The sequence below is a fragment of the Sitophilus oryzae genome, unplaced genomic scaffold (assembly GCF_002938485.1).
Source record: "Sitophilus oryzae breed Bouriz unplaced genomic scaffold, Soryzae_2.0 scaffold_376_pilon_pilon, whole genome shotgun sequence".
NCBI lineage: Eukaryota > Metazoa > Arthropoda > Insecta > Coleoptera > Curculionidae > Sitophilus > Sitophilus oryzae.
The window spans coordinates 594,055-609,040 of record NW_022146947.1 but is presented as its reverse complement, the minus strand read 5'-3'; the positions used below and the strand labels follow the sequence as shown (position 1 = coordinate 609,040).

At 32.3% G+C, this 14,986-nt stretch overlaps 2 protein-coding genes across 2 annotated transcripts in view; both read right to left on the bottom strand.

The window, feature by feature from the left end:
- LOC115885154 (WW domain-binding protein 4) overlaps positions 1-14,986 on the bottom strand; it is a 19,709-nt gene extending 4,723 nt beyond the window's left edge. The window contains exon 1 of the mRNA XM_030903948.1: positions 14,846-14,986. Coding sequence (XP_030759808.1) covers positions 14,846-14,847 — 2 coding nt within the window. The 5' untranslated portion in view covers positions 14,848-14,986. The remainder of the gene's footprint in view (positions 1-14,845) is intronic.
- LOC115885153 (calmodulin-lysine N-methyltransferase) lies at positions 6,158-14,520 on the bottom strand. The gene is made up of 3 exons (XM_030903947.1): positions 14,467-14,520; positions 14,122-14,306; positions 6,158-9,128 (listed from the first exon to the last, which is right to left on the bottom strand). The coding sequence occupies exons 2-3, from the start codon at positions 14,260-14,262 to the stop codon at positions 8,289-8,291; spliced, it is 981 nt and encodes a 326-aa protein (XP_030759807.1). The 5' UTR covers positions 14,263-14,306; positions 14,467-14,520; the 3' UTR covers positions 6,158-8,288.

Sequence of the window (14,986 nt, the reverse complement as noted above, 5' to 3'; positions counted from 1 at the left end):
TATGAATAAATATATTTCGATAGTTTCAGAGATATTAAAAAATAAATCAAAAATATACATATATTTTTCAGCCCTTCTTAAAAAAATTATTAAAAATACAAGAACTGTTCTGAAATCAAAACTATATGAGGTATTTACTTTAGATGGTCTGTTCTTACTTTGCTATAAATATGGTAATCGTAAATCATACAGGATGTTCAATATTCAACGCCAAATTTTCTAAAATATAAAATATTTTTTCTTTGTTTTTTTAAATGAAACACCCTGTATATTATTTTTTTATTAAGTGGAGAGTTAAAAGATGAACATTTTTTGTATTTAGAGTATTTCAAAATTCTTAACGGTTTCGCAGATACACGCAGTATTATTTCATATGGCGCTTTCAATGGTAAAATACGAGAGAAAAATCATTGGGTGGCTTTGATAAAAATTTACTGTGGAAAATTCCATATGAAATATAAAACCGCAAATATCTGCGAAACCGTTAAAAATTTTGAAATACTCTAAATACAAAATATGTTCATTTTTTAATTCTCCATCTATTGAAAAAATAATATACAGGGTGTTCCATTTAAAAAAACGAAAAAAACTTATTTTATATTTTAGAAAGTTTGGCGTAGAATTTTGAACATCCTGTATAATTTAAGATTACCATATTTATAGCAAAGTAAGAACAGACCATCTAAAGTAAATACTTAGTATAGTTTTGATTTCAGAACAGTTCTTATATTTTTAATATTTTTTTTAAGAAGGGCTGAAAAATATATATTTTTGATTTACTTTTTAATATCTCTGAAACTATCGAAATGTATTTATTCATATCTTAGAGTTATGTAAAGTGATCTGAAAGGAAGCCAAAAATGCAATAATATACAGGGTGTTCCATTTAAAAAAAAATCATCCAGGTCCACTCACACTTTTTTGAGCCACCCTATAGAAGTTAAAATATTTTCCTGAAACACATCCTGGTACATACTTTAGATTTGCACTTAAACAAAATTCTCAAGTTTTTTATTCTAGGGGCTACAGATGCCCGACGCACTATTGCCGGACCGTGTATAGGTATCATTTTAACCTTTAATTTTAACTAAATTTTGTTTTGCGTGAAGCAATCCGCGTTCAAAAGTTTTGTAGTCCGTTAGGAAAATCTGATGTTGTACAGGGTGGGTCAAATTCGACGCTTTTAAATGGAAACATCCTTTTCTGTAGGAGATAGACGAAAACTAATATCAGTGTCTGGAGCTCAATTTTCATCAAAAACATGATGGTGAAAACCGCACATCAATATCTGTTACCGTTTCGGAGTTACTGGGTTTTTTTCAAAAATTGCATTTTTAACAAATCGCTGTAACTTTTTTGCTATGGAAAATTAATAATTTAAGAGTTATCAACAGAAAAATTGATTTTTTATTTGGGACACCCTCTATATTTTTAATTAACTGAAAATAATTTAAACTTATCTTTCCAAAAATATAGCACACTTGATATTTTTTTCGTCACTTTTAACTAGTAGGCTTTAGACCCCTTATTAATGGATGATATGAACGCTGAAGTTATCAGCAAATTTTTGCAGCCAATTTCAAGAATAATTGAATAGCTAACCAAGATCCCAGCCGTTGGCCATCGAGGCCGCCTGACTTAGTGCCCATGGATCTAATCTTATGGATATATTTGCGGAAGAATAAAAGGTTCTTATTCTTCGGTATAATCTAGACAAGAATTAGAAATACTTAGCAGTTATGAGAGGGTATCTTTCACCCCCACTGAGTTAATGAATTCCGCTAGAAATGTTCGAAAACGGCCCCGTCTGTCCATAACAGAAGACGGTCGATATGTCGAACACCTGTAGCAAAATCTCATGTCTTGGTTTGCTATTTATTTTTATTGTTATTAGATATATTTTAAATGTGTGTTGATGTTGGTTAAATATATTTTAAATAGTTATAAAATTCTGTATCACTCATTGCAAATATTATTCTCGTTTTAATTGATGCTCACAGCTAGAATTTTTTTGCATTACAGCCGGTGCCGTTCACAGCCTACTTATTTAAAGCGGACGAATTTTTATATACTCTATATCTGGAAGAGGAATCGAGCAAAATATCAAGTGTGTTATATTTTTGGAAAGGTAATTTTAAATTCTTTTCAATAAATTAAAAATATACAGGGTGTCCCATATAAAAAATCAAATTTTCTGGTGATAATTCTTAAATTATTAATTTTAAAAAATATACTTAAACTATTAAATTCTACGTAAAAAATGCTTTGGAAATGTTTTCATAAAAATACAAAATTTTTCATAGCAAAAAAGTTACAGAGATTTGTTAAAAATGCATATTTTTGAAAAACACCCCGTAACTCCGAAACGGTAACAGATATTGATATGCGGTTTTCACCATCATGTTTTTGACAAAAATTAAGCTCCAGACACCGATATTAGTTTTTGTCTATCTCCTATAGAAAAGGGTGTTTCCATTTAAAAGCGTCGAATTTGACCCACCCTGTACAATACAATGAACGCACTAAGAAACTCACCTTACTATTGCTGAAGGTCAAACATTATTTGTATCTGATTGTTGTTTGTGCAAACTGCCGAAATCTATGCCCAAAAGTTTATCTACGTTTTATCTGCAACGTTTTGTCGACGCAAATTAATCGTATGGTAAGTCGCTGCGTCTAGGCCGCGCTTAAGACAGTTTTTGGATTATACAAAGCAATTTTCAGCTGAGATCGATGAAAAATGAAAAACTTTCCGTCTGGAAAAACTGTATTTTCCATCAGCCGGCCGATTGAATTTTTAAAAAATAAAAGACAGCGAAAAAATCCTTCTAGCCAACGATCGAATTAAATAAATCATAATAAACGTGTCTAAAAATAGAACCAGACATCAAATAATTATGTACCATATCCATTAAACGTATATGAAAATGAGGCAAAGATATTTCCGTCAATAATTGATGGCCTGTTATTTGGATTTTCCTTTTTTATCGCCTTCGTGTTCCGGTTTGGTTTTATTAGAAGGATATTTATTTTTCGTATATTCGTTGTAAAAATACAGGGTTCGGCAATAGTGCGTCGGGCATCTGTAGTTTCTACAATAAAAAAAACTTGGGAATTTTGTTTAAGTGCAAACCTAAAGTATGTACGAAGATATATTTCAGGAAAATATTTTAACTTCTATAGGGTGGCTCAAAAAAGTGTGAGTGGATCGGGATGATTTTTTTTAAATGGAACACCCTGTATATTATTGCATTTTTGGCTTCCTTTCAGATCACTTTACATAAACCTAAGATATGAGTAAATATATTTCGATAATTACAGAGATATTAATAAATAAATAAAAAATATACAGGGTGTCCCAGAAATAAGTGCAAGTATTTTAAGGGGTGGTAGATCTCGATAAAAGAATCATATTTTCTCTGTATCGTTTTTCAAATAAGTCCAAAATAACGGAGTTATTTTACTTTGAAAATTTCCAAAAAAAAAATGATTTTTTGCTAAAATTTTGAGAACCACTGGATCTGTTCTGGATTTTCTTTCTTGTAAATTTTATCTACTACCTATGTTACCATATTATAAAGAAATTATGTTTTTTAAATAAAAACTAAAAAAAAATCCAACAATTTTTTCAACAAGTTCCGAATTTTCAATTTTCCCTGTATATTTTTCAGCCTCCCTTAAAAAATTATTAAAAATAAAAGAACAGTCCTGAAATCAAGACTATATTAGGTATTTACTTTAGATGGTCTATACTTACTTTGCTGTAAATATCGTAATCTTAAATCACACCAGGACGGCCTCTAATATTGACAAAAAAATATATCAAATGCAACTATATTTTATAAATTTTATTTATTACAGGTACCTACATATCAAGTAATCAGATATACTATAAGATGTATAGTTGTTTTAAAAAAATGTATAAGAGAGAAATATATTTTCCTAACAAAATCTTTTATGATACCGATATTACATCAACACTTTTAATTTTAAGATGTAACTAAAAGTTTTATAGGCCATTAACATGTCAGCGAATCGCTCAAATATTTATCTGAAAAATGTTTTTTCAAAGATTTCCTGATAGAATTACGACCTGTTTTAAATAATTATAAACAACACACTTTGCGTGCTCTATGCTCTATGCAAAAGAATAGAATCATATGAATTATCTCTGATTCTGATATAGGATAAGTTTGCATTTTCGGCAAATTTCTGAGATTTTTTTGTTTGAACTGACACAAAATGTAACTAGTTGTTAAAGTTGGACTAATTAGACAGCTATGTTGTGTGAAGTAACGTATAATCTATCACAGCCACCTAGATTTTATCAAATAATAAAGATCTACTGACACTAAATCATAAAAATGAAAATAACTAAGAAAATCTTTGTTTGAGGGTTAGGCAACCTTAATACTATTTTAAAGAGACATGAATTTTCTAATGAATAACGGAATTATATACTGGGTGTTCCATTTAAAATAAAGAGTAACTTGCTTTTAGAGGTGACCAATGTTCAATAATGGGTCAAGTTTTAATTTGATTTAAAGTACAATAGGTATTTTAACTACATATTAAGTTATACCGGGTAAATTCCAATTTAGGTAGCTTTTATTTAAATTTAAAAATTGTTCTTCACTTTTAGAAAATGTTAAATATGTCAAAAACCTTTCGTTTTAGCCTTTGTTTTAGTCATATACTTCTCTAATAAATCTCACCTTGATTCTCTCCCAGAATCCAAAAATCAATTAATATATAGGGTGTTCAATTACAAAAAACACAACTTTGATATGTAACTTTTTTTGGGGACACCCTGGAGAGCTCTCTATATTTTTAAAAAGTGCTCGTAATTAACCTACATATGCTCACAAAATTACATTTCAATACAAACTGTCGTTCTCCCTGGAGCCTCCACGTCGTATGAGAGGGGCCACCCTGTACAATATTTTATAAAATCACACATAATTATTACACTGTCAAATTCTTTGAAAAAATAAAATCTTTGATAAAGAAATTTGACAGTGTAATATTGGCCCAATATTGTCAATTTTTTCTTAAAATATCTTTTATAAAAGATCGTTGACAAAAAATTTTTATAGTGTAATAGTGGCCTAAAGCTGTCAACAAAAGGTTCTCAAAAACGCCTCGTGTAATTGACGGATGTCTGCTTAGCTGGGATGTTATTATCGATAGGGTAAAATCAAGCAATTCCAATTTTTACCTAAAAAGAATGATGCTTTGGGCGACCAGCCAACATCTCTAATGCGTGTGTTGTGTGTATTACAAAACGAACAATAAACACAAAATGCGTTAGTCGGAGATGGATCATTTGGAAATAAAAGTCGATTTGAATTGACTTGGATTTATTTTGATCGGGACTAGTGCCCATAATTTTTCGGATAATCGCAACGGGTGGCCAACAGATACTAATTTTATTATTATTTGTATATTTGTTTTTTGTGCTTTTTTGTTTTGTGAATGCTTTGTCGATGAAACTGTTTTGGCTTTTTGTACAATAAAGCGTTTTTTTTTTAAATATCTTCAATATTAGACACTAAACAATCAATTATACCGGGTGCGTCTCAAAAGTGGCTCACCCCTATAACTTTTTTATTTTTTCACATACCTACACGAGATTTGATGTGTTATTCAATTGTATGACCTATTCAATTGTATTTGGTCACTTCCTGTTTCACCGGAAATGACTACAACTTTTGTTTTTAAATGACACTCTGAATAGAATGACATCATTGTCAACTTTTAATATTTTTGCTTTAAAAAAAATCGTATTTTAAATTTCAATCTAGAGTGTCATGGCTGTGTTAAAAACACTAATTTTTAATCAAGGAGTCTTGGAAAAATAGATTTGATCGTCTAATGTTTTTCGTGTCTTATCCTGTACACTACACGAGACTAAGTAAATAAACTAATTTAAATAATCTCTTTATTATTCTTAATAGAATATTAGATACTCTCAAATAATTTGAACTGTTGGCCACCCTGTTAAAGTAACTCTAAGATATTTTACAAATACAAATTAAAGATAAATATATAAAAACGTTACTACTAGAAGGTACTAAAATAATACTACTAAGTGAGAAAATAAATCACTAACAGGTACTTGTTAAAATTGATTTGATATACATAAAAAATCCGGGTTAATCAAAAAATAACATTTTCTTTCATAAAAAAATCAATTTAATATCTAAAAATAACTTTTTCCTTTTAAGGTTTCTAGTGTTCTATTTGAATGAACAGCTATTAAATGGATTTGAACAAAAACGATGGATTAAGCTATTTCTTTAATTGTATTAGAATTGAAAACGAGAAAAAATAAACCATTTTCTATCATATAATTTACTAATTTTAAAACATAATTAAAAATATCATTTGGAAATTAAAAAAAATGTATTTCATTTTGAAAATCCCTGTAATATCAAGTTTACATTATTACTAGGAACTGTAAGGTTCCTTAACATTAATATTAGAATATCGTACGATCGAAAAAAACGGTGTCACAGTGACCTTTGAAATGAGAGGTGACAAAAATATGAATTTTACTTTTCTCTAAATTAAATATTATTTTTTTATATTTTTTTCACTGTCATTTGGGGGCTATTGTGACGCTGTTTTTTTGTCGTACGATAAATTATTATATATGAGTTATTGTGTATACGTGTACATACTGAGTGTATAGGGTGTTCCATTTTCATGTATTTTACAGGGTTTCTCGTTTCTGAGTAGAGGTACGAAGATGCGGTTTTCATATTACTATGCTATTTTTTATAAACTAAAGATGCTACACACAGATTTATCCTTGCCTTCTTAGTTCCTAAAATACAGGCTGAATTTAAAAATATTGCAAACGATGGAAAGCAAAATTATCTAGTTAAATTAAATTAAATATACTCTTAAACTAGTTGATTTAAATAATTTCAGTAATTTTCATTGAGTTAAATAATGCATTTTTACCTTACTTATGAAAATAAGTAATAGAATATGTTATAGTATAGAGTATATTATATTTTAGAAAAGGCTCATAACAAGGTAAATAAAATAAATACTATATAAGCTATTTAAAAAAAAACATTACCTCTCATTTCAAAGGTCTAAAACATTAGTTTAGGTCATATTACAATACTAACAACTCCGAGCGAAAAACTAGTTACGCCACTGGATTCTGGGTGAAAAACTCTACGGGAGACGACAGTTTTTCCCTTTGCGATAAGTTATAAGATAACTAAGATACGAAAGGGGTCGAAAAATACACCACTTTAAAATTCGCCGTGGATTATTTAAGGAATTAAAAGGGTTAGAAAGTTAGAACATGTCTGTGTGTAGCAACTCCAGTTTCATAAAAAAGTAGAGAAAAAAAAAGAGAAAACCGCATCTTTATATATCTCTGAAAAACGAGAAGCCCCATAAAACACACGAAAACGGCACATCCTGTACAAAGTGGACCTTGGGAAAAATGTTTCGCTTTTAACATTAATAGGCACATAGAAAAAAATATCAAAAATAATTCTTCTGTATGATTCAAAGCAAAAAATTACGAAAAATAATTTGTCAATAATATATTTCTTAATACCAGTGTTAAAAACTTTTGGCAATATTTTTATCATATGATATATTATCGATTTTAAATTACTAAAATGTGGAACACCCTGTATATTATAATATCCTTAATCCCAAGATCACACTTAGTCATGCACTATTGCAGATGCCATTTTACGTCTGCTATATGTATTTTATTTATTTATTTTCCTACATTATATACTATTATAATACTAAATTCGACTAAAGGTATCTCTATACGCGAACACTTGTCGGCGTAATCACGTCAGACATGTACGCGTAGGTCCGCGAGAAAAAATTGGTATTTTATATCACAGATAAGGTTTATCAGACTAGATACACACATTGGATAGAGGAGATTAATTATTAGTACTGAGTAATTGCTGGTCAAATATCATATTTGATGGTACAGATATTATTATAACCTAGTTCGTATCTAGGGTATTTTGAAGAAATTGTTCTAAATATCTAAAGGTATTTACGAGTAAATTCTAACAGCGTTTTGTAGTGGTAAAAATTTAAACGTCAAATATTATACGAGTATTACTATTATAATATCATCATTTTTTTTTGTCATTTCCAAGTTTTGATTGACAATCAATAAACTTTGTTCCTACGACATTAAAAGCGTCAAAGTAAAAAATTTCACCCGTATAAAAGGCTATTAATTTTGTCCTTTTTCAACTCTATAAAGGATAGAATAAACAAATCTCTACTTAAACATTTTCCTTCGAATATGCCTCTCGTTTGGTAACTTCTACCAAAACAGGATAATGAATATTATCGTTATACTCGCACTGATCCAAAAGCTCCAATCTCCTTTCCCATACAACATCGTCGTATCTCATTATTTTACGACAAATTAACCCTCTATTCTCAGACTGAATCATAAAACTATCCAACGTCGAACCTCTCTGAGGCGCCATAACCAATCCTAACCCTTCCGGAGCCAAGTATTCGTACAAACATTCGACAAAATCTCGCCGAGCATCATCGAAAAACAAACAATCAGCCGAAACAATCACATCGTAAAGCCTCCTCGATCCCCTGGGCTCTCCCCATTTCAAAATGGCGCAGTCTGTAGGACAAGAGAACTCGTTACACTGCAGAATGGCTCTGACGTTATCAACTGACGTTTTGTTGCCGTCAGAAACCAGCACCGTCTTAGGAGAGGCGTATTTTGCTACGAACAACCCCGCGAGACAGGACATGCCTCCTCCTAGCTCTAGAACGTTCCTGTTCTTGAAGATATCCAGGTTAGAGCATGCGTAGTAGCTGAGGGTCTCTTCCGAGGGCCAGATGCACACGTTGCCGGTGTTGTTGAAGCCCATTAGGTCTTCGGCGCTGAAAGTTCGGGTTCGATGGCTGATGTTGAGACTGAAAGCGTTCTGGCCGACTGAGAGCGAGTACTCGAACCAGGCTCGTTTCGAGAGAAGCTCGCTGACTAGGGGGGAAGGCGGAGCAGGGAGTTCTCGTGTCTTCAACAACATGAATGAGGAGATTCGACGAACGGACACGTCGTCTGTGGGGCTTGAAGGCTGGCTGCCTGAAGGGCTCTAGAAAGGGCAAAAAGAAAAAATATGTATTTATAGCGCGCTTTATAGAACTTTATATAACGCGCTTTATAGAACTTGAATACTGCCACCGCGTAAAAAAGAGTAGGTAAAATTTTGCCATTAATATTCATGCTAAATTTATTTCAAATAATACAACATGTCATATTCTCCTGTGCCATATACCATACGATCGAAAAAAAAAACGGCGTCAAAACGGACAATTGAGAAATTATAATCGATGATAATTTTGGCGAGGTCGAGCCCTAGACATCATTTACTAATTATGGAAGGATTAAAAAAGGATAAATACGTTTCCAGACACACAAATCTACTTCCAAAAAAATATTTTTTTTCTCGATTTTCAACTGGTAGTAAGCGCCATTAAAAATCACAGGCCGACATGATTTTTGTAACACGAGTCAGTTGCAGAATTTCTTCATAAAAATATGCTTCTAATAACAGAAAAAATACTCCTGAAGCTCCTACACGTACCACTTTTCAGTTGCCTAATTACGCCTCTTTTTTGCAGGTAGTCAATTTTATAGATGTCAGGTATTAAGTCTAGGTAGATTCGTTTACATACAGGTAAATTTTATGATGGGATGATTGAAAGGGACGCATTTTGTGCACTATAATATATTGTGAAAACATAAGAGAGTTCAGTTTTCAGTTGATTTTCGACGTGAGTTGTTCTATGCGTGTAGATAAATAGTACGAAAATGTCAAGTCAAACGCGCCGCAGTTGTAAAGTGTCTCCTGATCGATTTTGTTACATTTGTGGAGAATTTATGGTGCAATCACAAGCCAGACCATTTTCTGAAAATGTGAAGAAAGCCTACTTCAAGTATTTTGGAGTTTTGGTTGGAGATCAAGACAAGCAGTGGGCTCCTCATGTGTGCTGCGTTACTTGTAGCGTGTCGCTTGTGCAGTGGATGAAAGGGAAGAGGAAAAAATGCCATTTGCGGTTCCAATGGTATGGCGAGAACCAACTAACCATTTTGACGATTGCTATTTTTGCCTGACGAAAACTGAAGGTTTTTCCAAAAAACAAAAGCACAAGATCGAGTATCCCAATTTGCCGTCTGCCATACGACCTGTTCTTCATGGTGCAGATCTCCCAGTGCCGATCGCGCCCTTAGACTGGCAAGGTATTGTTTTGGAAGATAAGGAAGATATTGAATCAAACAGCTCTGGAGACCAGTGTACTGATCCTACCTTTACCCCAGAGGGCGGTTCCGACAAGCCACATTTGATTGTTCAAAGCGAGTTGAATGACTTAGTGCGTGACTTGGGGTTATCAAAGCAGCAGTCAGAACTTCTTGGATCCCGGCTTAAGGAATGGAATCTGTTAGCCAATGAAACAAAAATCACCACTTTTAGAAAAAGAAATGCTCCGTTCTCTGCATTCTACAGTATGGAGGATTCGTTGTGTGCATGTACTGATATCGATGGCTTAATGCAGGAACTTTCTATAGAACATTCTCCCTGTGAGTGGCGCTTATTCATAGATTCGTCGAAATATAGCCTAAAAGCTGTGTTATTGCATAACGGAAATTTAAAACCCTCTATACCAGTTGCCCATTCAGTGACAATGAAGGAAACTTATGAAAATATGCGCATGCTTTTAGATAGAATCAACTACAACAGGTATAAATGGCAGATATGTGGGGACTTGAAAGTTATAGGAATTTTAGTGGGACTTCAGGGAGGATTTACAAAATATTGCTGTTTTCTTTGTTTGTGGGACAGTCGTGCAGTAAATCATCATTATGTACAGAAAATTTGGCCAGAAAGAAGTGAATTTCAACCGGGTTCCCAAAATGTCAAGTATATCCCTCTTGTAGACCCCAAAGACGTCCTCCTGCCTCCTCTTCATATCAAACTTGGCCTCATGAAAAACTTCGTGAAAGCTATGAATAAAGAAGGTGATGGATTTAAATACCTAAGGCAAGTCTTTCCCCAGTTGAGTGATGCCAAATTGAAAGAGGGTATTTTTATTGGACCACAAATCAGGAAATTGTTGGACGACACAAATTTCACAGACACGCTTACCAGGCAGGAACTCAGAGCATGGACCTCATTTGTTAGTGTAGTGAGGGGATTTTTGGGAAACAATAAGGATGCGAACTACGAACAATTGGTTAATGAGCTTTTAGATGCTTATAAATCGCTTGGTGCCCGAATGTCTTTAAAAATTCACTTTCTCCATTCTCATTTGTCATTTTTCCCTGAAAATATGGGTGCTGTCAGTGATGAGCAAGGTGAGAGATTCCATCAAGACATAAGGACAATGGAAATTCGTTATCAAGGACGATGGGATCCAGCCATGATGGGTGATTACTGTTGGTTTTTGAAGAGAGAAGACGCGGTCCCTCATAAAAGGAAAAAGTAAAAGTTTTTGTTTATGTTTTGATCTCGTTTCGATTGTTTTTGTACTTTTTAGGTATAAGTAATGTTTGAGGAGTGTAAACTATAAAATATAATCGGTATATAGGCTTAAGAAGTTCTTAAATCATGTTTTGAATAGCTATCTTAATATATTGAATATTGTAATATTGAATGATGTTTTATTAATGTAACAAAAAAACCTTACGTGTTACGACTTTTTTTTGCCACTTTCGTGATTAGATAGGTTCATTCTACCACAATATCCTATTGAGCTTTGTGTTACATCGAAAAAATTTTTTTTTGTCGGCCTGTGAAATTAAAGAAGAGTGCGGACCAAGTAATGACGTCTAGGGTTTGAACTCGCTAAAATTATCATCGGTGTCATTCCCCAGCCGTGTTTGACGCCGCTTTTTTTCGATCGTCTGCTTGACTTTTATATCCCAATCTATTATATAACTTCTGAGGGCACTGAATAAACAAATAAAAATCCAGGTCCGTATTTAAATTAAGAACCTTGCTGTTATATATGAAGGATAAAAATTTACAATAGCAAAGTAGAAATTGTTATTAATCTACCAATCCAAAAATTAAAAACCTTGTTAATTGTCAATTTCTTGTTTTTTCCGAAAAAAGTATTTAACTTCAGTTGTAAAACTACATGAATTAAAAAACTGGACATGAAAATCTTAATATTTTAATTACATTTCTTTTCCTTTTATAATAAAAAAAAAATTTGCAAACAATAGGAAAAAAAATAATTTAATTTTACGTTTCATTAAACATTTCGCATATACCTAGTGACGTAACCATCCGTACGGACATTAAACGAATTAAACTGAAAAATTGATCGTTTGATCTTAATTTTTAATCGTCAAATGCTACACAATAAAATTAGTCTGGAGAGAATAGCCATTGGCGCGCTTGGCCGTAAGCTTTGGCCGATTCCCAGATCATTACAACAATTATCAACCGGTTTAATATAGGTACAAAACGTACGTCACACGATAATACTCCGCTATACTGAGTGTTTTTAAGAAATAGAATATTATTAACATGTTCATTAAAATTTCAACTTTTCAAAACTCCATTTAATTCTTGACAAAATTTGTTTTTTCCAAGTACTTTTTTACATTTATAAATGGACCACCCTGTAGCATCAAACACCGGGTGTTTTTCAAAAGTGGCTCACAGGTGTGGTAAATCAGGACTTATTGACGTATTCAATTATTTTCGATCACTTCATATTTCACCGGGAATGACTACAACAACGATGCTTTTTTATTATTAAATGGTATCCTCTGTATTTTTTTACTTTTTTTCGATAGAAAATGACATTCTAAATAGAATGACATCTCAAATGCCAACTTTTGTTGCGTTTTCATTTAAAAAAATAGTATTTAAAAATTTAAATCTAGAGTACCGTGGCTGGGTTCAGGACGACAATTTGACTTGGAACACTATAAGTATGTGGCACCAAATCGTTCGCAAAAAAAATCAACAGTTGTAGTCATTTCCGGTGAAACAGGAAGTGACCGAAACTAATTGAATACGTCTATCAATCCTGATATACATATGAAAAAATAAAAAAGTTATAAGGATGAGCCTGACTTTTGAAAGACGTTCGGTATATCAGAAGTTTCAGTGGTGACAGTATACGACCAAAAACAGTTCCAATAATATTAAAACCGAGATTAAAACAGAGCATAAAACAAATTATTAATGGTAATACAATTTCTCTATTAAAAATTATCTTTTTCAATATCTGCTTTTCTTCATCTGAATTTCAATTACAAAAAAATCCAGATACACTAACTACACTAAAAGGGAGAACCAAAAAAAGTAACAGAAGAAAAATTAAAACGATCGAAAAAATTCTATTACTAAGGAATAAAATGCGAAAATTAATAAAAACAAGAACGGTAAAGGCCCCAATACACTTCGGTTATTTTGTAAGGTTTTAACCTTGGTTTTAAACGCACGGGCAGAAGTGTTCAATTAAAAACGTCAGTGTATGTGAGTGTTCGGTCCAATTTTAATCAAGCCAGTCAGTGGCGCGAGCAATTCTCTGTTATTTATATTGTATGTCCCAGGATTGTCTTTACAAGAGGAAAAACTTTTTTATTATTGACATTTTTCGTAAAAAAGTTTTGCTTGTTCTAAAATGGTTAATCCCGTTTATACTTTTCCATATTTCCATACCGTTTTAAAGAAACTTAAAAAACACATGAAAATATGGTTGAATGTTTTCAAAGTCCCAAAATCAGAAGTCATTTCTATAGTAAAATAATTTCGGTTGTTTTCACAAATAAAAAAAGATCATTTTTGAGAGAAGCTCATTTAATAAATTAATATGCGAAAATTGTTTCAGCTTAGGTAGCCACTTGTACAACATTTTATTCTGTTTTGGGGTTTCCTTTTTTACAGAAATTAGTACCGCCACTGTTAGTAAGTTCTTTCTCTAATTTGTCGTTCTTGTCTTATGACGCGTATAAAATCTTTAATAAACTCGACAAAATGAGACAGTGTATGGACTTTTTAACTGCACGGTTAAAACCGAGCAAAATATCCGAAGTGTATGGGTGACTTAAGGAAGACTTTCAGATACCTTGAGTGCTTTGGCTAATATAGCCCATCGTCTTCGAGCAGTTCTTTTCTTGTCGCTGCCTTTCCCCACAAACGCAACTTCGTCAAGATCTATTCTATAACTATTCCGACTTAATTCTAAAATATCTTTAGATTGGTCCATAGAGTTCGCATAGTCTAACTGGGAAGTTCTAGCGATTTGGCCCTCTGCAACCCCAAGAATCAAACAAATCAACGTTTTTTTTTCGGCTTATCGTCAATCAAAACTGATCAAAACTCAAAAAAAGCGACCACCATTCACTCTCACGTTCTCATTCTCAACCTAGTGCGAGTACCAAAAAAAAACAACAAAAACAAACTAACTTACGTCTGAAATGGGACAGAGACAAATCGGAAAACACAATTCGCGTCGCACTATCGGAAAATGAACAAGATTTCCGCGGGAAATGCCGAGCGTGCGTGATCATTTTCTGAGGGACACAATAGGGGGGCTAAAAATAAACTGGGGTAACTTTATCACCGGTTAACGTCTAAGCTCTCCACTTGTTTTACAGAGATTTGTTTATTCTAACCTATTTCGAAATACCTTTAAATTTAAGAACACTAAATAAATAAACAAAAACCTATTATAACATAAATAAAAACAAAATTATAATAATTAAATTATCAAAGTATAATTATATGGATTGTGTTTTTTATGGTAAGTATATGAAATTAATATCTGTTTCTCTAATATTTGTACTTACATTTTTATCCCTGATTTATAGAAATTTGTCACACACACAAAACACCTATATTCATTAATATTCTACAAATAAATAATTAAAACAGATTAAAAATTAAAAAATTATCAGCTGTTTTGAAATGTTTAATTAACTGTCACCTAT